The sequence below is a fragment of the Zootoca vivipara genome, chromosome 4 (genome assembly GCF_965207765.1).
Source record: "Zootoca vivipara chromosome 4, rZooViv2.hap1.1, whole genome shotgun sequence".
NCBI lineage: Eukaryota > Metazoa > Chordata > Lepidosauria > Squamata > Lacertidae > Zootoca > Zootoca vivipara.
In genome coordinates, this window is record NC_142587.1 from 44,335,320 (window position 1) to 44,363,189 (window position 27,870).

At 40.2% G+C, this 27,870-nt stretch overlaps 1 protein-coding gene across 15 annotated transcripts in view; it reads right to left on the minus strand.

Annotated features, from left to right (window-relative positions):
• The window catches only part of DMD (dystrophin), a 1,006,777-nt gene that overhangs the window by 822,557 nt on the left and 156,350 nt on the right, over positions 1-27,870 (minus strand). Inside the window, exon 1 of one of the 15 annotated variants that reach the window (XM_088668744.1) lies at positions 9,367-9,768. The exons of 13 other annotated variants lie outside the window; for them this stretch is intronic. In XM_088668744.1, the coding sequence (XP_088524870.1) occupies positions 9,367-9,385 (19 nt within the window). In that variant the 5' untranslated portion in view covers positions 9,386-9,768. Of the gene's footprint in view, positions 1-9,366; positions 9,769-27,870 lie in introns of those variants that run through there. One more of the 15 variants, XM_035114379.3, reaches the window with a different exon arrangement.

The following is a 27,870-nucleotide window of genomic DNA, read 5'->3' on the forward strand; positions in this document are numbered from 1 at the left end:
AAGCTTGATAAGTGATATACACCAGGGATGTCCAACAGGTCCATCGCGATCTACCATTTGATCGTGGTAGTTTTTGTAAGTGATCTCTTTGTTGCTCTTAAGCGATTGTTACGTGCTCTGCCGCCTTGTTTCATTGTCTCCGCCGGTGGTGCTTAGAGAGGTTATTTCCTAGTGTTTGCGGCAGAGTTTGTAAAGGCATGAGTTGTGGTGACCTAAAACCAACCTTGCAAATTTCCTTCCCCCAAAAAAACACTCAGCAACTTTACCTCCCCTAAAGAAAGCTCAACAACTTTGCCTTCCCTAAAAAAGCTGAACAACTCTTTGCCTCCCCCTCAAAAAGCTCAATAATCATGCCTCCCGAAAAACAACTTAACTCCTGGCAATGACAATGGGTAGATCACAGTCACTCTTTTTATACTTTGAGTAGATCACACTCTTGGGAGTTGGCATGCCTGATGTACACCATGCTAAGTCTTGCAATGTTAATTGTTCATAGAGAGAGGGCAAAGTAGCATGTTCTCCCTTAGCAAGCATTGAATGCCACAGAATACAAGTCATATGACATCAATTGCTTCACAAAATCATTGTAATGTGTCTTTTTTTTCTTTTGTACGTAAGTCCACCAAATCAATTCATTCAAATGATCTAAGACAAAAAATTATAGTAGCATTCTGATCCAACAAGACCCACTCCAACGTAAGAACCATCACCACTAATACAATTTGTGCCAATAAAATGGATAGTCTATTTCAGTTAAATTCACATGAAATCTATTGGTTAAAACTGTATGTCACTAGCTTACTTCAGCCTGGAAAGATGCCAATTTATTCAGAAGCTAATGTTGCTTACCTGTCAAACAGACCATATCAGAGTGTTTCTTAACTAACAAAGGTAATTAACAAAGGTAATTAAGAATCATGAATATTACAGGATGCATTAAAATTCTATTTCCTAATAGAGAATATATCAAGTCAAGAAGACAAGCAACTCTCAACAACCGATTTAAGGTCTGATAATTTAATAGGATTAACCTTGTGTCCTATATACTGAAGGCATGCTTCAGTGTAAGACTACAGACAGATTTAGCTCTCTCTAATGATCATTTATAAAAACTTGTGTCAACCCCACAGACAAAGAATAGCTGTCATGAAATAAATGCAGTCACAACTGAAGCAACAGACAACCTATCCTTATATTAGATGTAATTGCCTACAGTATCTCAGCAATATCTTTGTGTCAACAGTATTAATTCTAAATATTGGAATCCATCCCACAAAGTAGAAGTAAACATAGCCAAGGATCACTGCCAACAGAAAAATGGGACCACTCTCACATCCTGATTACTCTATATCATGAGTAAAAAAAAGAGTACTTGAACCGATACTGAAGCATTATTGAACATTTAAATTGATAAGGATGAAATATTATATTTTCTGCAATAATGAAGATTCACGCAGTTCCAGTATGAAAATCTGATTCATGTGCAATTGTGTCTGAATAGCTGCATGAGTAGGGCTTAAGGGCACATGAAGCATAATGATAGCATATTAATGATATCTAAATTCATATCACCAGATTTCCTCCTAGAACTGGACTGACTAGTCAAGAAGGGTAGAAAGCAAATACTGAAATGGCCACTTGGGATAAGATTACATTCCACATTAATAAAAATGCAAGCAGTTTCAGTATGAAAAAGCAGTTTCATATGCCTGTTTGTCAGATCTTATAGCTGCATCTCTGGGACCTAAGGAGCCATGAAAGGAAAATGAGATGTTATTAATGGATTTGTGCTTCCTCAAATATTTCAAGGAAATAATTTCAGAAAAGGGAAATAGCCATACTTTAAACACCACAGATTGCCTTTGTATGATGTGATATTATACCGATTAGGTCTGGGCGATATCTGGTTTTCAACATTGCAATATATCACCAGCTAAATATCACAATATTTCAATATATCACAATATATATATGCAGTGGCGGAGGGCCTTGCTCCCGCTCCGGCGGGAAGGTAAACGGCGTTTCCGTGTGCTGCTCTGGTTCTCCAGAAGCGGCTTAGTCATGCTGGCCACATGACCTGGAAGCTGTACACTGGCTCCCTCGGCCAGTAAAGAGAGATGAGTGCTGCAACCTCCGAGTCGTCCGCGACTGGACCTAATGGTCAGGGTTCCCTTTATCTTTAAGTGGAAAGGTACTGGGTGAAGCTGAAAGAGTTTGCTAGCTTGTGTGAGGGCTTATCCTCATCGGTTAGGAGGAAGGAAGGAGAGAGCAAAAAAGCAGGAGACACCTGGCCTGCAAATTATCTGTAAAGTATCAGTTCGGCTGAGCCAACCCCATGAGAAGCTGTTAAGTTTCCACCTTTTGTTAACAGGTATATTGCCTTCTTTAAACATTTACCACATTCAACAATATGACAATATGGTGATATATTGCACAGCCCTAATACTAATAAATAAGAATCAAGAGGCTAGATATTGGAACCAAAATGTATTTATTCTTCTTATTGGTTTATTTGCCCTCCCACAGTAAAGTATAAAGCTGCAATTAACCTGGCATCAAAATCATAGAGCAAGAGTGACTCTCCACGTACTGTTGGACTACAACTCCCACCATTTCTGACTCTATCTCATTACACCTTTTATCATAAAACTAGAACACATGGACATCAAATGAAGCTGAAGGTTGGGATATTCAGGATAAACAAAATAATGTTCTTCACACAGGAATTTGCTCTCACCAGATGTAGTGGTAACCGCCAATTTGGATGGTTTCAAAAGAGGATTAAACTAATTTACGGAGGATAAATCTATCCATGACCACAAGCCACATGTACTACCTCCACTGCTGGAGGCAGTATGCCTCTGGAGAATCGTAAGTAGGGAGAGTGCGGCTTGCAGGTTGGCTACTGTGACAACAGGATGTTGACAAGATGGGCTACAGGGCTGATCAAGCTGGCTCTTTGTATGTTCTTATTGGCTTTGCTGGGCAGGGCTTTGGGGATATGCAGTTCAAAGATAACAGCAGGCCCCACATGTTATCCACCCCTGCCATAACAGAACTCCAAAGTGCTTCTGAATATAAACTTATTGCCATTCAGACACATTCAATTCAGTTAACTTGTTAAAGCAAAGATAGCCAACACGATGCCCCCCAGATGTTGCTGTTGGAGTCCAGCTCCCATCAGCCCAGCTAGCAATGTAAATAGGCAGGAACACTGTGAAATGTAGCAAACAACATCTGGAGGACTACAGGTTAGCCACCCCTGCTGAGTAATATTACTCCAGATGTCAACACGTACACATTCTTCCCTAGATTTCACGTGCCAGGACAATACGTGTTTAGCTTCCATAGGCAGATATTTTGCTTTATCGATCGTTAGGCTTAATATAGTCAAAATGCAAGAAAGAAAAGCAAACCTTTAGCTACTAATTGAAAATTAAATTGCACGCTCACTCACTGTTCTACAGATAATTAATAATGCCTTGTAGCCTTGGCAGCAACAAAAACCTTTCATGTCAGTGGATATGTCAGAAAACAAAACATAAGGCATTTTTAGATGCAGAAAAATATTTTCCCCAAATTCAGATTATAGGAGACAGGAAAAAGTGGAGCTTTGTGACCGCTTTTTTTTCAATAAGCAAGTGAGAAACCAGCAACTATTTTATGCTAATTATTACATAACAGGCAGAAGCCACTGAGATTCCATTATAATTCTACATAGGAGTATTCTCAATGAATTAATTGCCAATAAATATACCAGTGGAAACGCCCAACAATTATATCCTACTTACTAAGCATAATAGTTTCTTAATTAAGGCACGGTTGATCCGCAACTCTTCTGAGCCCGACTCTCACTGGGGAGGGCGGGGTATAAATAAATTATTATTATTATTATTATTATTATTATTATTCTGCCTGGACTCAGCTAGACTGGTAAAGAAAAAGCCATTTATATGCATTGTATGTGCAATATAACATTGTGCTATCAGATGGCAACATGGAGTCCTGTTTTTCTCTAAATTGTTTTCCCTGTTTAAATTTACAGCACTTTAAACTGAAACACTTCTTTGATGTATCTAAATCCAGCCTCTCTTGTCCCACATAGGAGCCTTACAAGATAAGTTCATTATTTTGCCCATCTTACAGATAGGATATTAAAATTTAATAATACAGTGGTACCTCTGGTTATGAACTTAACTAGAAACTAGAAACCGTTTGTAACTAGAAACCGTTCATAACCCAAGGCACGCTTTCGCTAATGGTGCCTTCCGCTGCTGCCACGCCGCTGGAGCACGACTTCCGCTCGCATCCCGAGGCAAAGTTCACAACCGGGAGCATCTACTTCCGGGTTAGCGGACCTCGTAACCCAAAGCATTCGTAAAGAGGACGGTATATAACACGAGGTTCCACTTTAGTGACTTGCCCAAGGCCACATAAACAGAGCTTAGATAGGAAGAAATTTGAATTAAAGTTTTCCTGGTCCAAGGCCAACGTGATGATTTCTGCATGTATCTACCATTTTTATCATCAAAATTGTACCTCATGTCTCTATGCAAAACAACCTGAAATATACTCATGCGTGAAAATATAGCAACTATACATTTATACAAGCAGTAACAATACATCTGCAGCTCAGTTAGAAGTGCAACAGCAGACCCAACCTATGAGATTTAACTTTTCTGCCATTGCTGGTTGAGGATGGTCGCATTATATAATCTGACCACAGTTTTTATGAGTTATGAGTGTCCTCACAATTAGCATATAGACAGATCGTTTCCTTCTCATAAAACTTTATTTCACATGACACAACAAATTAGCCTGTTATGCAAATCCAATGATTCCATTTCCATACCAAAAACAACTTAATAAACCAGGATTAGCTTAATGAAAAGGAAATAAACAGAACGTTTAGCTATAATTTATGAAATACTGGAACCTTCATTTCTTCCATTAAAGCTAAATTCTTAATACAGTGGTACCTCGGGTTACAAACACTTCGGGTTACAAACGCTTCGGGTTACAAACTCCGCTAACCCGGAAGTAGTTATCTCGGGTTGTGAACTTTGCCGCAGGATGAGAATGGAAATCGTGCACCGGTGGTGCACCAGCAGTGGGAGGCCCCATTAGCAAAAGCATGCCTCAGGTTAAGAATGGTTTTGGTACAGTTTCCAGTGCCTTTGCTTTATGTGTTGGCTAGTAGGAAACAAATATTCCTGATCTTATACTGAAGATAGTTTTATTCCAGGAATTAAAGTGTTATTCCCTAGCAGCTGCAGTAACCCAGTACCATTATAATACAATTAGGATGACTAGGGACCAGCTGTTAAGTAACAAACATTAAAAGATGCAGACTTGATATCAGTTCAGTAACAGGTTTATTCCAAGAGCTCAGCCATCCTTTCACTAAAGGAAAGTTTGTAAGCAAAGACTTGGAAGATTTTACTAAGCACATAAGAGTAAAACAAAAGCGGCAGGCCTGCTTCTTGTTCTCCCTATTCAGGAGGCCTGAACATGAGAAATTTTCAATGGTTGTGTCTGCATTGTGGCTGGAGGAGGAATCTGTTTTTAAGCAGTATGTAATACAATACTGTACATTGTGCTGGCTATAGCTTGGCTAGATGGTAGAAGCACAAGATCGTATTTCCACCCTCAGCTATGCAGATGCCCCAGATGCTGAGCATTCTCTTCTTTTCTTTTTGAAAAGAAAAGGGGTCGCTAGTCCCTTAGAAACAAAAGTTATAAAACAAAATGTGACCCAACTCCAACCCTTCAACTTTCCCTTTTTAGCTATTCTGGACACATGCTGAGGACCGACTCAACAAATGTGAGTTTGATGTGGGCCCCGGGGAACCCCGCTGCCGCCACCCGCTCTTACTGGCGCGGTGCGGCTGCCGACTTCCGACCCGGAAAAGCGACGGAAATAGCTTGTGCGCACACGCAAGCATCATTCTTGGTGTACTTCCGGGTCAGGGAAGGCTTTTGCACATGCACACAAGCTATTTCCGGCGCTTTCCAGGTCAGGAGTGTGCCAGAAACAGCGTTTGCGCATGCGCATGGGTGCGCACAGCCGCACGCCCCCGCTCCCCCACCCTCCGGCTCACCACGCAATCGGTGCGGCGGGCATCTGGCCCAAAGCCAGGTAACTTTGGGGACCCCTGCTCTAGACTAGCCTTCACCAACCAGGTGCTCTCCAAATGTTTTTGACCAGGGGTGGCCAACTCCCAAGAGACTGCGATCTACTCACAGAGTTAAAAACTGGCAGTGATCTACCCCCTTTTTTGGGGTTCAGGTAAAAGTTGTTGAGCTTTTTAAAGGAAGGAGGAAGGTCGATTTTGGGGGTGTTCAGGTCAAAGTTGTTGAGTTTTTTCAGGGTGAGGTAAAATGTTGAGCTTTTTATAGGGGAGCCACAGTTGTTCAGCTTCTTTGGGGGGAGCCAATGATCTACCAGTGATCACGATCTACCGGTACCTTTTGGACATGCATGTTTTAGATTACAGCTCCCATCATCCCCAGCCAGCACGGCAATAGGTAAGGCTGCCCTGGGCAGTTACCCCTGTTATGCACACAGGTTGCTGAATACAAATTTAATCCCTCTTTCTGCCAACAACTAGTTGCACAGCAACATGCTGATCTGCATGCAGAAAGGAACCTGTTTCAACATGAGATGATAGCTGCTGGATCAGAGGAAATATTAACATAAAAACTGGGAATTGTTTCAGGATTTGTTTTTCTACACTAAACTCATAAGCCTTTCAAAATATTGTATCACTTCCATGAGTAGGAACAAAGTAGTTAGGAAATAAACTCAGATATAGGTTCTCTATGATATACAGGTTGAGATGGCTTTTGGTAATGAATTAATAATGGAATCATAAACGGTGCCAAATCCATTCCATATATCTTAAAATGAACACGCACTAGACATTCTCCGAAGCCAGATGGTGGTAAATTGATTTTTCAGAATGGTGTTTCATAGGAGTAGTAAGGTTTTTATAGTTAATATATCCCAAGACAGAGGCTAAACTCAGAAAAACTATGCCATTTTATTTCACCATAGCAAGGGGGCTTTTTAAAATACAAGAGCTTGAACAGAGCATTACATTTGACATTCGTGATCTGTTCAATTTACTGCAATGCCTGTACATTTTCATTCTAATAGTTTAATTTTCAGAGCAGACACTCTTACTCTCTTTTGGCAGAAAGTGCCATTGTGGAGATAACAAGTTAAATCTGAACTGTACACATGAGACGCAGAGATCTGTGCATGCTGGATTCACCATCAGATCCGAGCCACAGTTCCTACAGTGTACATTCTTTGGAAAAAGTCAGGCTGGAAGGAATACTTTCCCAACTTATCCCAGAGGAGCAACTACCCGAGACTGAGTTCTGTGACATTGGAAAGGCCGAAGAAGAAGAAGAAGAAGAAGAAGAAGAAGAAGAAGAAGAAGAAGAAGAAAGCTACTGTAGCATGGGCCTCCATAGGCCAGAACCTACTTTATAGAATGTGCAAAGCTATGAACTGGAGCATAGAGAAACAAAGAAGAGAAAATCAATCATTCATATTATGAAGAGTATATAGATATTTAGATACAGGTAGATAGCCGTGTTGGTCTGATGTAGTCGAAACAAAATAAAAAAATTCCTTCCAGTAGCACCTTAGAGACCAACTAAGTTTGTCATTGGTATGAGCTTTCATGTGCATGCACACTTCTTCAGATATGCACACGAAAGCTCATACCTATGACAAACTTAGTTGGTCTCTAAAGTGCTACTGGAAGGATTTTTTTTTATTTTGCTTAGATAGTTAGAGATACTGTAACACATATTTCAGATGTTGCAGATCTACTGTGAATTATTCACATAATAATTTCAAATCCGGAAGGGGGGGAAATAAAGGAACCCCTATAAAAGTTTTGCATACTATTCAAAAACAATACCACAACACAGAAGTTAGAGCCATAATCCAGTTAAGGCTACAATCCTCTTTACCTAGAAGCGAGTCCTATTGGACACAACATGATTTTAAAGAGCACATAGGTTTCAACTACATGTTCTTAAAAAAGAGAGAGAAATGGTTCCAACTTTTATTTCCAAATTTCATTGTAATGTTAATACTGTGTTTAGTTTTAAAGTTAACTGGTTCCATGCATTTACTTTTGTAACCTGCCCATGGGCCTTAAGAAGATAGCTGGGATATACCTTTTAACAATAATCAAATAAACAAACAGTGTCCTTTGTGTGTTACTTAAAAAAAGAAAAGAACAGGCATATATTATTTATTAAGCTGTATGTATTATAAGTATGGAATAGATGCATAAGCATTAATACATCTGTATTAAATTCACATAGCATCTTTTATGTAACTTTTCATCACTTCCAATTGCAAATGAAGACTTACAGATCACTACAGTTCTCACTAAAAGTAAATCTCTGAAAACTACTAACTGTAGACCACACTTAGAAGATTTTGTAACCCAGTGACCCAGTTTCCCTAACACTCTAACCAATAGTTTATACAGCAAGGCTTTAAACAATGCACACTTACTTAAGGTAAAGTCAATAATGAATCCAATAGGAATTACTTCTGAGTAAGAATGCATAGGATCAGGCTGTGATTTTTCTTTTCTTTGTGAAGGCCTAATCTTTTGCTCACTGGAAGGACAGATCGTGAAGCTGAGGCTCCAATACTTTGGCCACCTCATGAGAAGAGAAGACTCCCTGGAAAAGACCCTGATGTTGGGAAAGATGGAGGGCACAAGGAGAAGGGGACGACAGAGGACGAGATGGTTGGACAGTGTTCTCGAAGCTACAAACATGAGTTTGACCAAACTGCGGGAGGCAGTGCAAGACAGGAGTGCCTGGCGTGCTCTGGTCCATGGGGTCACGAAGAGTCGGACACGACTAAACGACGACAACAACAATCTTTTGTTTTTGTTTTTAAAAAAATCACTATTCCATACAGAAGTGCACAACATAATACTGGCTAGCTTCATTTACACAAACATAACACTGTTTTGTGGGAAGTCAGGCAAACAAGCCCACAGATTCAGTTCATTAGAACAACAAACTATTTTTATGCTCCTCTCAGTCACTGTAATCAAACAAATGCAGATATCAAAGTTATGCAATGCAACTGCAAAATAAAGGCTACAATTGCCTCATGCTCAATGAGCAATTTCTTTTTTTCAACTTCGACTGCCTTTCCCCTTTAAAGTTCGTAAAATGCTACCTTTTAAGGTCACAGCACAGCACAGCACCAGCGCAAACATATCAGAAGAGGCAAACTGACCCAAATGCTATCTTTAGGGACTGACAACATTAAACTGTTAACTGCTTTCAATCTTTGTCTTTTTTGTTTTTACTTACCAGATGACTCACCAGACATTTCAAATACCGTCCTGTCTCATTCCTTCTATGAAAAAGATTTCTTTTTTTTAACAACAACCCCTTAACACTGATGGTACCTGCACATGTACTCTGTGCAGTTTTCGAGAGACAGAAAATAGCACAATCCCTTTTAGCTTCCTTCAGGAATATTACGTCCAGTGAAGCTGTTGTAAACAGTAACAGTAATGTACTCTCAACTAGCATGCTGCTAAGAGTATCTGTGTCACTCTCCCTCCCCTTTGCAGGGCAATGGTTTCTTCCAACACAGTGTCAATCTACCTGATTATGTTCTTTTCTAATCAGTAATCTTTGTTTTCTCTGGAACTGCTGAACCTTCTGCTCACATGTGAGTTTTGCAAGGAGGAAGCAGCAGCAACAAAGCTATGCAAGGGCAGAAATAAGAGAAAGGGATAATAAAAAAACAGCAACACCTGAAAGTGCTTGGATTGTCAGTCCTTAATTTAAGCATTGTAATATACTGAGTATATGAACCTGTGTTTTGGAGAAAGGGCAATCCTATTTTGCCAGGCTTGTTGAAACTGTTAAATCCTTCCTAAATCTTACTGAGTAGCTCAGAGCATTATCTTCAAGCATTGTAAAAGCAACTGTGAAATGCAAAACCAATTCACTGAGCGTCTACTTTCACCTGCAACAATTACTGCTTTACATCTCATGGCTTATGTATGCTGTTAAATGTTGTGCTGTATATTCTTCCCGATTTTAGCTGGCGCCACATATCCAACTGAGTTAAAAAGAGTATGCATTTCAAGCTAGGCAGTTTTGCATGTTCTTTAGGATTAAGTTCTCTCTCCAGTGAAAAATACCGTAGATCTATCACTGAAGAACCCTACCACCATAATGTGAATATCTCTGTAACACTGGTCTACAGCTGGTGGTTTGGGACCCACTAATATATTTCAGTGGGACGTGGGTGGCGCTGTGGTCTAAACCACTGAGCCTCTTGGGCTTGTTGATCAGACATTTGGTGGTTTGAATCCCTGCAACGGGGTGAGCTCCCGTTGCTCGGTCCCAGCTCCTGCCAACCTAGCAGTTTGAAAGCTCGCCAAAAAGTGCAAGTAGATAAATAGGTACCGCTCTAGCGTTTCCGTGCGCTGCTCTGGTTTCGGTCAGCCTTACCACTATGCAAATATATGGTAAAAGATAAATAAATATGTCCCCAAATGCATGTTTGAGTTAAAAGTGGGTCCCTGTGTCACCAGAACAATCCTTTGCAAGGCTCCTCAGATGCAAGTCCCATTTAGCTCCTTGGGGCATTTTCACAGGCAGGTGTGTGTACTGTATAAGTTTACATCCTTAGCATTCTTAGTGTAATCAGGATAAAGATTAAAGCCGTAAGAAAGGGGGGGGGGTATTGCCTTTATCCTAATGAAGATGATGTGTTTTCTATGACCTGACCAAGTGTCGCCCACTACCACTCTTGTTTCAAGTGGTGTTAATTATCACTAAGGATCAGACAAAAGTACTATATAAAACAATGAACTTTATTTAGAAACTTTTAAAAACTCCTCTCTGTGACCCTCCTGCTCATACTTTCTGCGCTGAATCACTTCCTAGTGGCTGTTCCCTTAACCCAGGGATTGGCAACCTGAGGCCCATGGGGGTGGTTTAAGAGGCCCGGGGACCCCACCCCCCACCCGCTTGGTCGGCTCCCATGCACCGTGCTAAACTGACACGGAGCAGAGCGGGGACTGCCTTACGCGATGCTGGCCAGCTTCCCATTGGCTGCACAAGCCACCTCCGCGCTGGAAGAAGGGCTGGAAATAGCATTTGTGCATGTGTGTGCGCGTGCGCACTCCGGCCCAACGCGGCGTCTGCAGGACCGTGAACCAGCCCAAGCCACAAAAACTCTGCTGACTCCTGCCTTAACCTGTGCCTACTAAGTATCTCTCCCTGACTGCTCTTATTCGGTTCCTCATACTGTTCATTGATCCAATCCTTGACTTCTGACTCTGCTCCCTCATCTGTCAGGCTCTGCCATTTAGTTGTCATGTTTCACCACCAGAGAGTCAGAACCTGAGCCTCAGTAGATCCTAAAAAACAACAACAACAACCCTACTGAATATGTTTTTGGTATGCTCACTTTTTCACATGGAAAGGTGCTGAAAGTGATCATAACAACATCCTGCAAAGAGGCTGCTGTTTCTGTGGTGGTAATTTAGAAGGCACAGTGTGAAAACACAAAAGAAGAAGAAATGAGATTTAAAGCCCTGAAATATAGTGCACGAACTCAGACAATTTCCCTCAAGGCTGCAACAATAACTGGAGTTTCACCTCGGCTCTCTGCTGCCACACTAACTTTGGTCAAGAGCAGAGATTTGAAGGGCTGGTTCAATATCATAAGGAGATTTTACTGGGCTCTCGTAATAAGAAAGCTTCAGTTTACCTGGAGCTTGTGCTCAGTTGGCAATTACAAAGACTTCACTCTGGAATTTCACGAAGACACACAGCCCCTGGTACTCTAGTCTGCAGAGGCATTGAGCTAAAGTTAATTTCCTTTTCAGGGGTTATGTACGCCTTACACTACATTTCCCAAAGGAATGCTCCCTCTAGGAGGTGAACTTAGTTATTATAAAGTTCCAACATCCATTTTTGTCTGATTTCCCCCCACTTTAGTATATAAGATTACTTTTTAAAAGTTTATTAATAATCTATAACAGACACCAAATATAACACTGAAAATTCTATCAGTGACCTTATGATCCCTGGACTATATCAGTAGTAGGAAGTATGGGGAAGATTAGGTTCAAGCCTCAAAATGGAGAATAACAATTTATGCTGGTAATAGCTCCTGCTATTACGGGAGGGGGGATTTTTTAAAAAGGAAAAATTGCATTATTCGGAGCTGGCCTGAGATCTAAGCTACCATCTATGACTTTTCATATAAAACTGAGCCTGGATAATAATCTTTAAAAAAGGAAATGCAGACAAAATATTTGCAGGCAGCAAATAAAATTTAAAATATTTTTAACACCCTCAAATATATTACATTGAGATAGTATAATGAATATAGGTGTCTCATCTTCTTTACCATGTCTTCTTTTGAACTGCAATGTGGTTATACACCCTAATTTGTGGGTTTCTTCGCAAGGCTTTCTATTACCCCTGATGTGCAATGCTTAAGACTGACTATGTTGAGCTCATGTCCACAGTCCTTTCCCTGGTCAAGTCTATCATACACTGAGCTGCAAAGAGGCATTTAAAATTAAAGATAATTGAAAGTGTTGTGAAAGAGGCAGCACTTCTCATGGATGTACTCACACTTCTCTTTTTCCACTCTCAAGACCAAGCAAGTTGGATCCTCCTGACAGAGGGTCCATGTTGCGCGCAGCCCTGGGACTCCCCCCAACTGGCTTGGAGGCGGGGCTTTGCCAGCCAGCTGGTGGTGCCACGATCATGCCACTGGCCTTTAGCCAATCGGCGACTTGGCAGGGGCTGGGGGTAATTAATCAGCAGCGCAACATGGGGCGCTCCTCTTGCTTCGCGCTGCCAAACACCCGCCCACCCGCCCATTAGTTAGGTCGTGTCTGGCTTTGCGTTGGACTTTGGTTGGTCACCTGCTTTGGAACAGGGGCCGGGTAGGAATTTTCCCCAATGTGGCAGATTGGCAGTGGTCACTTGGTTTTTGCCTGCCTCTTAGCAATCGTCACAACTTTGTAAGGTTTGGCGGTTAGGCATTGGTTTTAGGGGTGTGTGGGGAGGGGAGGTGTGGCCATCACTTGCCCCTCCATTTTGATAGGGTATTCCATTAAAAGAATCTGGTGTCTGGATATCGTCCGAAGCCCGGGAAGGGGCTAGGGCCATGCCAGGACCCTGGGAACCCCAGGGGTGAGCTCCAGTCAATATGCATCAATGGAGCTCCCTCTGCTGGTAGTTTACCCTTGCAGGCTCCCTGCTGGGTGGGCAGGAACCCCTATAGTCATTAGATACCAATGCTTAAACCAATACCAGTCACACTTGTGTATTCAATAAAGTTGTGGCCTAAATTTGCCCATTAACCTTTAAACTAAATTCTCTCTCCACTGTGTCTTATTTCCATGGGGGCAGGTTTCGGAGCTTGACGCGCAATCAGGTTTTTCAGGGTTTTTAAAAATCCAAATCCCTGCATAATCTGCATACCAGAGGCAAGAGTTGGACCCTACATGTAGCAATTGGGGTCTCCTAACAGCTTTTATCACACTTACCAAACTACAGTTCCCAGCATGCTTGGGGAGAGCCATGACTCTTGAAGGTGGTTTGAAAATACTGCTTTTAATGCATAGTGCAGTTGGAACATATTAGACAGTCCACTGATTTCAACATGTCCACGATGAGTGTGACTTAAGCTCTCCAACATCCATCTTGTACTACCGTAAAGACTTGAATCAGCTAGTATATTGAGCTGCTGAACTTAAGACAACATGACAGACTAGAAATACAGAACAGGTAAATAAGATTTTACTAATGAGACTTATGAAAAACAAATACTGTACTTTTATCCTTGGTATATGATTTATATCTCAATATTTTAAGACTTGGATGAGGAAAACAAATCTGGATTCTATTTAGAAAGAAAAGGAATAGAATGTTGGTCAAATAATAAAAACTGCATAATTATTTGGAATGCGTACGGCAGGCATAGGCAAACTCGGCCCTTCAGATGTTTTGGGACTACAACTCCCATCAGCCCTAGCTAACAGGACCAGTGGTCAGGGATGATGGGAATTGTAGTCCCCAAAACATCTGAAGGGCCGAGTTTGCCTATGCCTGGCATACTGCAAACAGAACCTTCAGTTAAGTATATATATATTGGGTGGGGTGCGGGAATCAATGTAGAAACTGGGTCTGAATCCAAGTGGGGGAAAGGTCTTTGAAAGGAAGCCAAAAAAACTTCATCTTACTTTTGTTACAGTAGTATTTTCCATGTCATGCAATTCAAAACTACTGTACTTTTCTTCCTTTCAGATTATCCAAGTATTTGTTCATCCAAAAAGTTAGCCGCAGCCAATGCTGGACACATAATGGTCTGCAATCTGGTAACTATCTATTATCTTCAATCTTAAAACTCAGTAACTGAATTGGTTAGAGAATTACATTGAACGGTTTTCAGCAAATACCAAATCCTCTTCTATGAAGCCAAAACTTGTCAGTAGAATACAAACAATCTCAGCAGGCAGTGCAATCCTATGTCCTCTTCACTGGGAAGTAACACCACAGATCTCAGTGGTACAAACAATCATAACTGTATGTTTTAAGTATTATATGTACATTATCCACACATATTCCTGCTTAATCAACCCTTATCCTGGCATTTAGTTCACTCATGTGATCTCAATCATGTGAGGGACAGTAAGGCAAACCCCAACCCTCCTGGAATGTCTCTTTCGCCTTCTTTACAGTCCTTTGTGAATTGGAGGGTGAAGTTCCGAAGTAAAAATTCTATGCATCAGCATGTATTATTAGGAACCAGATGATGAAAGCTCCTTATCAACCACAGTAGAACCCGACAACTCAATGCAGTGTGCTTGTGAATGTGCAACACAACACATATATCCTAGCTCTTGCCATGCAGTCTTTTGCTGGCCTGTACATACTGCAAAATTATATTTCATTGATTGTAATTTAGTGTCTGACCTGTGACCATAACAATAAAGATTGATCAATTGTTTCTGAAGTCAGCTAAATGTGAGAACACTAAACACCCAAACAGGGCTTCCCAAAAGCATGTATTGAAGCAATGTGTGTGCGTGTGGCAGGAGGAGTTTCCAATATTTGCCAGCTTGTAACATTAAAATGGACAGGTGCTGTCCATTTCTGCTAAGCTCCAGGTAAAAAGGTGGGAAAATATGTTTAATTAATAAAAACAGAACATGTTGGCTCCCCATGCATAGAGCGTTGACCATGCAGTGTTTTGAACCACATGGGGATCCTGTCCATGGTCTGCCTCGATCCCTGGGGCACAGGCATGAACCAAAAGTGGGCTTATATTTTCCACCACTCTTTTCCTAATTTAGAGGTACAGGTACAATAAATATCAATGAAGTGACCATGAACCCAGATGCAATGGTGGCAAACAGAGCAGTCTGTTTATACAAATATTTGAAGCATAGGAACAGCATAGGAAGCATAGGAATCTAAAAGCAAGGAAGAAGCATCCAAATTGAAGAGCAAAATATGTCCTGTGAACTTGTCTGAAATATAGTACCTGAGTGAGCACAGCTGGGGAAATGTGGGCTACAGAGCTCAACTCTGGGACAAACTCCATGCAATGACAAGTAATTTTTTTTAGGCAGCTAGACTTGGTCTGGAACTCAGATAAAATTACCTCAGATGCCCTACCTTAGGTACCTAATTAATGTTTTGAATTTAGCCCATATTTGCTGTTTTCCTCCCTGTTTTGATTACGGTATATCTTTTCACTTTATGCTTCCTATCATTCACTCCCAATGGATTTTCATATTCAATTTAAATTCTCTTCATGCTCCAACTTTTCCTTTCCTTTCCTCTTTTTATCTGCCATTACACAGTGATCTTGAATTTCGTCTAATTCTCTTATTTTGTTTATTTCTTTGTTTCACCTTCTCATTTGATCCTACCTTTGCCTAAAATTCTCTTGCCTCTGTCTACCCTCTTTGATACAAGAAAATATGTATGATGAAGTGACCTTTAGAAAAATCTTTCATGCTGTTCCTAATTCAATCTTTGTGCAAATAACAGGACAACAGTATTATAACATTCTATTTCCATGTGACTCACCAGAAAAAGATTCCTCACTGCCAAAGGTGATCTAATAATTACATTTGTGGAACTCTAATAATGATCCATCCAAGAAGAACCTTATGCTGGTTCAATTTGGCCTGATCCAGTATGCTCTTTTGTGTGTTATGTTTTTAAATTTATTTTTCTTGATGGTCAAAAGTGGACCAGATTCTTATTACTGTAACTATGATTTATTATAGCAACATGCTCAATGCCACAGTTTGCAGTACTCTCAAACTCCCAGGAAATAATTTAATAACCATGTTTATCTCATACTATAACCCAGCAAATATCTTCTTTTTAAATTTCTACAAGTTTACTACCTCCCCTCACCCCGCCTTTGTGTACTCAGCATACACCATAGCTATTAAAATTCATCTCTGTCTTTCCTTTAAATTATGAATGCATCAACTAGCAAATGGAAATTTAAAAGACCAGGCTTGTCATTTCTAACTGAAAGCAAACTTCCTTGAAGACCTTACAGAATACCAAACAGTGCCCTTTTAAGTGGATCAATCACTTTAAAACAGTGTCCAGGAAATTCCTTTTGGATTAATAGCCACAAAAAATAAATATACCGGGCACTTAAGCACATTAATCCCTCTTCCTTCCCCAAAAAACTATCAAAATAATTATTGAAATGGCAATCTTGAAGGAGTTACAATTCACTTTCTTTTCCAAATTAAAGAATTCGGAGCAAAAAATGGAAGAAACTGCACATTGAGTTATCAATATCTGGTTAAGGAGCTAAAATATGACCAAGGTCCAAATAGCAACTTTAAGCATGCATACTGAGCCTGCTTTGTGGGATTTGTAAACATTTTTCCTTTTATTTGAACATGAGATGCCTATGCCATGTCATAAACTGTTTTGATTGAATGCCACCTCTGTTTCAAAAGCAATTTCTAGTGACAGACTGCTAGGGAGAACTAAAAACAAACCCCTGTGTTGCAATAAGAACCAGTCACAACAATACAAACACAAAACATGGGTTAATAGTTAGTAGAGAATATATAATAGATTAATGATATAATTCAAATTGTAAGAATAAGGCAATCAAAGTTCATATGTACAATATAACAGAGTGGTAGCGAGGACTGTCAAGCCATGTGTTCAAAACAGATATCTAAGGACAGTCTCACAATAGTCTTTCAAAAGTTTCAACAGAAGACGTCTCAAAAGTTTCAGAAGTAAAGTCTCTCAATAGTCTTTCAAAAGTTTCAATGGAAGACGTCTCAAAAGCCTCAAAAGGACAGTGTCTCCAGAATGATACTACTGTTTCATAATAGTCTTCATTGGCCGATATTAATCTTAGCATGAATCTTACTTTTGAGATATCTGTTGAAACTTTTGAAAGACTATTGTGAGACTGTCCTTAGATATCTGTTCTGAACGCATGGCTTGACGGTCCTCGCAACCACTCTGTTATATTGTACATACGAACTTTGATTGGCTTATTCCTACAATTTGAATGATATCATTATTCTATTATAAATTCTCTACTAACTATTAGCCTAGGTTTTGTGTTTGTATTGTTGAGACTGCTAGGGAAAAGCAGGAGAGTATAAACCCTTTGGGATATGTGGGGTACACCCTGATCAATATGGTTCTCTCATGTCCAGAACACATGCTGTTTTCTTGTTTAACCACTTTGCTGTGGACAGAACCTTTATTCTATTCTCACATGAAAAGCATCTACAACTAGGGGAAAACACTACCCCTTTATGTAACAGTGTGACATTAAAGTTTCAGTTATCACACTGCATTTAGCATGCAAGTGCTATTAGAGGTCTTACGTAGGGCAGTAAGGAACATAAATCATTTTGTTCAGCCACCTGTCTAAGTGTCAGGAATGTGAGGCTTGAACAGGAATCTTTGGACTCAAAGTTGGTTATTGAGCCCTGAAAACCACATTCCTTTCATTACTGGGAAGGGAGTGTAACTCATACCATTCTAAGTGACTTGCAGCAAACCTTGACTAGGGCGGCTATTCCAAACATAATGTTCCTGCTCTTCTGCATTTCCTGAGATCCTTGCAATCCCTGTGTTTCCTTCATGGCTGTTACTGGTTATCTCAACTATCAACCAAATATATCATTTGGAGAGAGGTAAGGAGTATCAGCAACTGTGGTGCCTTATGCAATCCCTTCATCCCATAGGAACCTTCAAATGTAGTAAAGCAGGTGATGACAAAAAAACTACTGAAGATGTACTTAAGGCCTGCAAGAATTTTGAAAAATAATTGATGCAAAATGGAAACAAATATTTTGATGCTCAAGATCTGTGCTGTGAACTTATAGCAATAGCTCAAAGACTTCGAAAGGCTATGCCATCACAAGTACTTATCTTCATACTACAAGTAAAACCCTTTGATAATACGCCTAATGTTTCTGTTGCTCTAAGGATCCTTCTCAAACTTGTCAGTGGCAAGAGGTGAAAGCAGTTTTTCAAAGCTCCAACTTGTAAAAACTTACATGTGCTCAACAATGTTGCAAAAGAGACTAGTTGGCTTGGCAACTATATCAACTTAGCCTGCCCAACCATCAGCACTTGACCTGAAGAAATTGGTGAGAAAAATTGCAGAGGAAAAGACACACAAAGTGATATACTGGTGTGCCTAGAATTACAACTTTCAAGTGACTTAAATTGTAACATCACCATTCACAAGATGATTCAATGTTATTTGTGTGCAAAAACAGTTTCTTTTGTGGGATCTTAGTTGAATTTTCTCCTCCTTAAGCATGACTGACTATAGGACAAACCTGGGCTGCCTATCATGGTTAAGGAGGATAATGCTGTATGCTATTAGTTCATAATTGTCAGGGACTGAGCAGGGGAGGAGGATGCTGGAGAGGGGAGTCATGTCAGGGGCTGGGCAGAGGACCAGGAGTGGTGGAGACTGCCTCCCCATCCTGACCCTTCCAGCAAGGAGGAAGAGGAAGACAGTATACATTTACAAGAGGGGTTTGTGGGAGGTCACAGCTCAGAGGCAGATGAAGGGAAAAGTTGGGAAATAATCGGAGAGGAAGAGCAGGGAGAGCCGAAGCATCAGTTGACTGACATGTTGTCTTTAGAAAGCATTCCAGACCCATCATCTCCCAGAACATGGATTGACTTAAAAGTAGGAGAGCAAAGAGCTCAAAGACAGATGGCACTTAGTGGCATCCATACAGATGATGATGATGAGGAGGAGGAATGAGGAAGTGGGAGAGAAGGGGGGTGGAGATTCACTCGGGACAATACCATTATCCAAGAGGCTGGTTTCTATAGCCTCTCTCTGTAAAGTTTGAAATAAAAAAGGACCTTTCCTTGTCTTCATTCTTCCCTGTGCAAGCAGCTGGGAGCTGCTAACAGCACCCTGACAATAATATATGAAGTGATTCTTCGTTCCAGTCGTTTCATCTACTTTGCATTCCAGGTTTGCCAGACCTCCTGAATTCATAACTGTATGCATTTCTTTTCAAACACTTTCCTTCCAGAGCTGCTTTTCCTAGCCCCCCCCATGCTTTACAGCTATTCATTGGAATCATCTCATATGTCATGGTCTGATCTTTTGATTAGTTATGAGACACCTAAAAGAATGAAGTCCAGGTGACCAGCCCTGTATCTTGACTATAGATGAACTACATAGAAGAATCCAACACTGATAATCTTAAAAAAATTCCTACATTTCAAAAATGTGTTAGCTTAAAATGTAGGGCAAGTCCCAAATGCAACCTAGCAGTCACTACAAGTGATATTAGAGAATTCATTTTTTCACACTGGTTTTAAAATGTGGAAAAAAATTTTTTATTATACAGTGATGAGTGGGAAAACAGTTTTTTATATTTAGCTGAAAGCTCCTACATATCAAGCTACTTTATTCCCAAAATATATCCTATTAAACAAGTAAATGATAAAAGTGGCATGCAATATTAGCAGAAAATGATATTTTGACCATTGACACTACTTAAATGTAAAAATCCAAGCACAGAAACTCACTGAAAAGCAGTCATGCCTTCAAACACCCCTGAAGTTGCTAAAAAGTTGTAAGCATTCATTTTATTTTAAAATAAAATAAAGGGAACAAATCTCCAAGCAGTTAGGCAAATGTAATTTCAAGGATCTCATACTGAGTCAGAGCAGCTAAGCTGCCCTTAGAACTAATATTACAGGTTACTCTGCAGAGAAGTAATATATTAATCTCACTTTAATTTAATGGCCCATTTCTTTGCCAATCATCTTAGTGTACAGTATTCTGTTTTTGGGTAGCCTTTCAATTTAAATCAGGTTTTCAGAACTCACTGAAATCCTAGTCACGGAATACAATCCTGTGCATGTTATTTCCCCTCTTTTGACAACAGTCTTTCCTTCGAGGAAGAGCCAAGGGACCCCTGTTGGATCTTTCAGTAGCTTTTGATACCATTGACCACGTTATCCTCTTGGACTGTTCCTGTGGTTTGGGAGTTGAGGGCACTGTTTTATAGTGGCTTTGTTCCTGCACAACTGGTACCAAAAAATAACATTGGGGAAATACATTCCCACATCTTGGCAGCTTAGCTGTAAGATCACAAGGCATTAAATTCCCTGCGATATGTAACATCTATATGGGAGCATTTGGGAGCAATCATCAGGAGGTTTTGGGAATACTCAACACTATTAAATCTGAGTCAGGAGAAGCCATGAATAAGCTGAACTAGTGCCTGGATGCAGTGGTGGAATTGATGAGAGTCAACAGACTAAAGTTGGATCCTTCTAAGACAAAGAGACCGTGGGTGTGTGGTTCCCAGGGCTGAGAATTGGGGACTTGGCCTGTTCCACCTCCTCTGAAATTAAAAGTATGAAGTTTAGGGGTGCTCTTGAAAATACCTTTGTCAGTGGAGGCCTAGGTAGCCTCTGTGGCAAAGAATGCCTATTGTCTGCTTCTGTGGGTACATCCTTCCCCAGACAGGGATAGCTTGGCCTCTGTGACACATGTGTAGCCTCACATCTGGAATATTGCAATGTATGGTCTGGATCCTGGAGCTGGTGAAGAATGCTGCAGTCCAAGTAGGGAGAGATGCTTCTTATTTGCAGTGGCTGCCTATTAGCTACCAAACCAATTTTAAGGTCCAGCTATTTCCATACAAAGCCTTAAATGACTCTTGACCAGGTTATCTGGAGAAAAAAAACCCAGATGCAACAGATGCTTTTAATGAATATCAGTGCCAAAGTAAAGCTTAAGCAATTTGCTAAAAGGCAACAGTCACTTTCAAGTGGATCACATGTATCCTGTTTTCAGGATATATAGTATACAGTTTTGGAAAGCAATAGAAAATCTGAAAGCATTCTCAATAGCGGGAACAAGAAAATACCGGTAACACTTCCCCCTCTAAATATTGATAATTTTGCCATTGATTTCTAAGCTGTCTGGATTTTATTCCTAAATGAAGAAAACAAGAACAGCTCAGTGCTTCATAGGCATATCATCACAGTTCCAAATCCCCATTGAGGTAACCTGGTTTGCTCTCTGCCAGTCATTAGATAAACAGAGTTTAGCAAAGTGAGATTTCTAAAAGTGAGTTGGAATATGAATCTTTGTCTATTCTGCACGAGCTGTTAAGGCTGCATTGCCCTTTCTATAAGGGTAAGGGATTGTCAAATGCCATTTCTAAAATGTCAGGTCCCAATCCCAAACTCAGTAATGTCAATACTATTATTTCAATTGGTTTCAGCAGTACTTTCAATACTGGTCTGAGCATGTATTGCTGCTTTAGATATGGAGTCATCTGTCTGTCTGTCTGTCTGTCTGTCTGTCTAGCTACCTACCTACCTACCTATCTATCTATCTACCGGTATCTAAGATATTTATAGTCCACCCTTCACACAAGAGTCCCAGGGTGCAGGCAATAACGTTAGACTCACGACTAACAATAAAAAACTAAAACAAAACAAATAACTTAGCATCATAGATGTGTGGCACATTTCAGAGGGTAGGCTAGTCTAAAGTTGTGGGCCCATCACAGTGAAAGCCCTGCCCCACACACCCACAGTATGGGAAGAGTGCTACCAAGCAGACTTCCTATGCAGATCTGGAGACATAGAATAATAGAATCGTAGAATTGCAGAGTTGGAAAGGACCTTGAGGGTCATCTAGTCCAACTCCCTGCAATGCAGATGGCCATCCAACCTCTGCTTAAAAACCTCCAAAGAGGGAGAGTCCATCACCTTCTGGGGGAGTCAAACAGCTCTTACCATCACCAATCTTCACTTACTAAACTTGGGAACTGCTAGCTAACACAATCTCCTTCAGTTCTGTTGTACTTTATTGGCCCCTTTCCAGCCTATCACAGATTTTAGATTCTGGTCTACCACTTTAGCAGCCTCTCTTGATTAAGATGGAATGAAGGGAAAGTGTTGGATGTTATCCATATATTGATGACACTACTCTCCATATTTGTAGATGACTCTTGCCAGTAGCTTCATATAAATATTAAATAGCACTGGGTACAAGATAGAACCTTACAGTTTCTCACTTGGAATCTGTGGGACCTCGCAATGCTATTCTCCAGTAGCAGCCCTGCAAGCAGGAGTAGGACCACTTCAAAATAGCGCTCTCAAGCTCCAGAGTCGCCCCAGAAGGATACCATAAGAAATAGTATTGAATGACTCAGAGAAGTCAAGAAAAATAAATAGAGTGGCACCCCTGTATTTCTCTCCCAATTAAGGTCATCAACCAGGGTGATGAAGGCTTCTTCCAGTGCATAACCAGGCTTAAAGCTAGACTGAAATGGGTCTAGTTGTTCAGCATCATTCAGGTATTCTATGATTCTGTGTCTGCATTTGGCCTGCCACAACTCTATCACTGACTTTATTCCCCAAAGGGTACATTCACGACTGGTTAGTAGTTGTCCAAGGAAGGCCTCATCAGGAGCAGCACCACACTTTCCCATAATATTGATTAACTGCTCTCTGAATCAACTCATTCACTCCCTACTACTAGATCTCAATAGACAAGGATTGAGAGAATACACGGTCAGCATAATTCCTGCAGGCATCCTGCCCACACACTGAATTCTGACCCAAAGGTTGCTTAAACTGGTTTGCAAGATCTGCTTCAAGTGTGGCATTGAGTTTCACACAGATGGAAGCAATTTTGCTTTCAAAGTGCTTTGCATAACTCCCACAAGATGCTACTGAACAGTCTGCTGTTACTCCCTCGGGACTGGATTTAATCAGCCCCTTCAGCATTAGGCTGGGCAGTTCACCAAGAACACAATGGAGGCCGAGAAATAAGCTTTCTACACTGTCACCAGTGTCACGTGGTAGGCACGAAAAGCTGAAACAGATATCACCAGTGTATATGAATGGCCAGGGTCCTGAGTACAAATGCTTCCTAGAGCTGTAGCCAAGTTCCAAACTAACATTTTTCCAGGGCTGGGTGTGTGTGGCTTTGGCAGAACTAGGGGCATGATACTGAAGCCGTCTCAGTATTCTGTCTCCCAATTTGCCCATGCATGAAACCCACCCCATTCCTGCTTAAGGCATGCTTTTATTAAAACTGGATTTCATTGTGTTCAGAAAGGTTAAACCAGAATTTACTTGATTTTTTCTTGTTAGCATGCTAAATCTCAACCTAAGCAAATGAGATTCTAAAATTTAACAGATGAGAATACGTAATGATTTACCAGTTGTCCCAGCGTGCTGAAACTAAGGCTGTGCACACATTGCCATCTTAAAACACAAAAAGGTTATTCCATTTCTCAAATCAGATCAAAGCTTGTTTAGTGAAAAGTGCATCAAAATGCAGGGCAGATATTGGATCAATATGGATTGTGGCTAATGCCATGTGTATACCAAATCCTAAACCAGGAATGGGAGTGCAGTTTAGTCATGCTGGCCACATGACCCGGAAAGCTGTCTGTGGACAAATGCTGGCTCCCTCAGTCTGAAGCAAAGTGAGTGCCACACCCCATAGTCGCCTTTGACTGGAGTTAACCATCTGGGGTCATATACTTTTTACTTTTTTTTACTATCTGGTAGAAATACCAGTATAGGGTGGTGGGTGTTTTTATCCTCTCATGCAGTAGCTTTATACTGTAGGTGGAAGAGAATGGCTGGCAAGTCTAATATATAAAAATACTGAACTTGGACAGTACATCCTGAATTCCTTTCCTCTAGCTTAAATTTCAAGAACACTTTGTAGTTTTACAAGCTTGGGGATAAGTAGGCCATTATAGAATCATCACCTTGCAGATAACAAGACTTCTTTTTGATCTCTTCTGAAAAATTCTTTATTTCTCAGCCTTTCATAAATGTTATATGTCTTGAACCCCTACAATAAGCATAAAAATGAAGTTTAAGCAGAATTTGAGACTTGAGATAGTGAAAGACATACTGTGGAGGTTATGCACATGAATTTTAAACAGGCTTTTACAGTGTGGGGGCTTGACTTGAAATAACAGTTTAACTTTCTGCAAAGGAGGCATTTTCCAAATGCACCTAGATAAATATGTTGGATTCCTCTGAAAGTCTGATGTGTCTTGTGCTTTAGGAAGATGTAGTTATCCAAAGAGGAACAAAGGCTATCCAAGTGCTTGTACAAAAGATGCTGCAATTCTCCCATCATTTTTATCTAACCTGCATGCCTTCAGTAAGCTGCCTACAAGCTGCCTTTGAGCTATCAAGATGGAAACTGAAAGCAGACTGTTTTGCTAATTTATCCATCAACACATTAGAAACACATCCTATATGCTAATGATTATTAAGTTGTCTTCTAATCATATATCAAAAGTATCAGTTCATTTTCAAGAAAGGAAATCAAAGCATTGCTCATTGATGAATACCTTTATGCAACTGCTGGCTCATTAAAGAACAATGAAAATAATTTTGCTCCTTAGCTATGATTCTCAGGTCATAATCCTAATACTACTTAAACATAAAAGAGCAATATGCAGCTTTGAATAGCAAGAAATGCGAAAACTTGCTTTGAGAAAACCATTGACGCATGATCAGAGGGTATTTCACCTTGGATACTTTGAAAGAACATAAAAAGCAAGATAAGCATGAAAAGGTTTTTACACTGTTAGGAAGCTACATTTTTAACATGCAATCCTGTGTCTGCTCAGGAGTAAGGCCCAACTGAGTTCAATGGGACTTAATCCCAGGAATTGCAGGTTAGTGAAGCAATCCTTTACGTGGAATACATGGAAATAGGAGTAGGCATGTATAGGATTCTACTGTTCCTTACAGCAAAACAACTACCCCATGTTGTCTAGTCCTTTTCTCCTACACACTATTCAATAGGGTAGTTTTTCTCCAAGTGGCATTTTGCTCTGGTAGCCCTTGAGGCCCCATAACATACAGACCCAAGTACCATAACATACAGACCCAAGTACCTTCTATTGATTAGGGATCTCTTCCTTTATCTTAGAAGTCGGAATGGCAAATAATATTCCACCAATTTTGTATGGAGTAACATGTGTAATTAGGAAAGCCATTGATGAAACCAGACACAGTCATAGGTCTTCATTATTGTAGACCTGTCTTCTACCTTCAAGTCAAAGCAATGTTGTTCCTCTGTATGAGAAAATATGTCTATATAAGAGACCTTTCTCATTCACTGGTCTGGTCTACATGACACAGTAAGCCAAACTATGGGTTAATGGGACCATGCAAACATAAGTGCTCTTGAAGAGAATCTCATGGCCATTTTTAATCCTATGTTGCAATGTGCTAAGCCAAAGTTTGCCTTAGACATTGCCTTGGACAGTGTTATCACCAGAATCACAGATGAAAGCCAGCATGACCTTCACTACTTAGCTACCTTCACTGCTTTGTTCCACACCTTTTTTCCTTCTTCTTTGCCCCTGGTGTCTTATCGGCCTCTTGCAAAACCCTTTATGGTGCCTTTGAGAAACCATATTTAGCAGAACTTCAGTTTCCTCTACATTGGTGTCTCTGTTTACTTCCTCTTGCCAAAACAAGAACAGTGCTGTGTGTTTTAGAGATTGCAAGTCCTTTTTTGTCTGGAATATATTTAGGCGGTTGAAGAACTACAATTTCTTTGTATGCATTTCTAACATAGTTAAAATAAGACAGTTTGCTTCTCAAATAATAAAATAGGATTTTTGGGTGTGTGTGTGTTGGAAAATGGGATTGGAAAGATCAGTGCTCATATGAGTGATATAGTACTACTTTGTAGTTTACCTTTAGACAGTTCAGTTAATATTTCTCTACATCAGCTGGTGAACATGCATAATGTTAATTCCTCAGTGACTGCTGCAGTAAGGATTACAGAAACAAGCTTGCTACTCATGCATAGCAAAATAGTTGAAAGAGCTGCAGTGATACCAACAGTTGGCACATCTCATTTGCCCTATGGGGAAGCTAGTCCAGCAAAATGTGTATGATCTGATGTAACTCTATATAGGTCAAAGTTTTTCTGTATTGATTTGATCATCATAGCCTCAGAACTTTAAACTGTGGGGAAGTCTTATTATTATTCTGAATTATGTGGTTTGAGGATCCTACCTTCAGACCAGCTCTTCGGTGAAAAGGTCTTGACCCTATAAAGCTGTGTATTGTGAGCATTTAAGTAGTAATGAATAGTGCAATCCTTCTTTCAAAATTTAAAAAAACTGGATTTCAGTTTCATTATGATGAATGTACTTTTATCAAATCGAGTTTCAATCAAACGGGAGCTTTGCACTGACAGCAGGGGTGGAAGTGATCACATTCTATTTATTGAATACAGCAAAAGGATCTTTGCAAGAATGAAAAGGATACTATACTAAAAATCTCCTCTATGTTTAATATTTTAAAAGGGCATATGATAAATTCAGACTGTCTTACTAACATGTGCCTGTGGGTATTTCTTTTGAGAAAGAGGAACTAATACAATCTCTTATATCAAGCCTTTTCCAATCTCTTGAATATCTAGACCGATGGAAGGCTTTTATTCAAGTTGCCATTTTTCTTTCCAAGCAATTTATATGGAAAGAATACATTTTAGTAACTACTCAGCTAATATTATGGGGATTTTTTTAATGAAAAAAGACTGTATGAAATGTAACAGAATCATGCCAAGTGAATGAGTTTATCTGAATTTAGCCAAACCAAAACTACATACATGTCTTAAATAAAGGCATCATCCTTGGTTTCTGGATTATGGATTAACACATGGTCCCGTTAACAAACTTGAGCTCCTGTAAAACAGAACAGTAGCATCTGCAACAGCAGATATAGAATAGCATTTAATCCTGGGAAGACAGTCTGAATGAGTCTGTCACCTTTGCCAAACTAATCCCTATTTACAGATCTTGATAATGGACATATCTCACCCATCAAATCTTCTCCAAAAAGAACAACCACCATGCCAGCTGCCTCATGGTGGCAGCATAGGGCTAGTGAGGTCACATAAAGTCAGTAGGTGGGTATCTCTGGTATATATGAAAATATCAATAACATATTCAGCTGTTGAGATTCATTCAGCTCTGCCCACAAAAGAGTGGCCAATTAAAGCAGCATAAAAATAGGCCCAAGCCTATAAAAGGTTCTCCCAGTGGTCTGAGCAGCACAGTGACTTTGTAGTTATGTCCTCTGTAATAGATTGCCTTTTTCTTGCTTCGCCTTACTGACAATCCCAAACCTGAGCTTCCATGATAGGAACCAAGTTTCGAAGAATGCATATAAACATAAGCAAATACTGTAATGGACTAGTTGGGATGCTGGATTCTGCTCAGCAAAGCATCAATAGTCAGAAGTCAG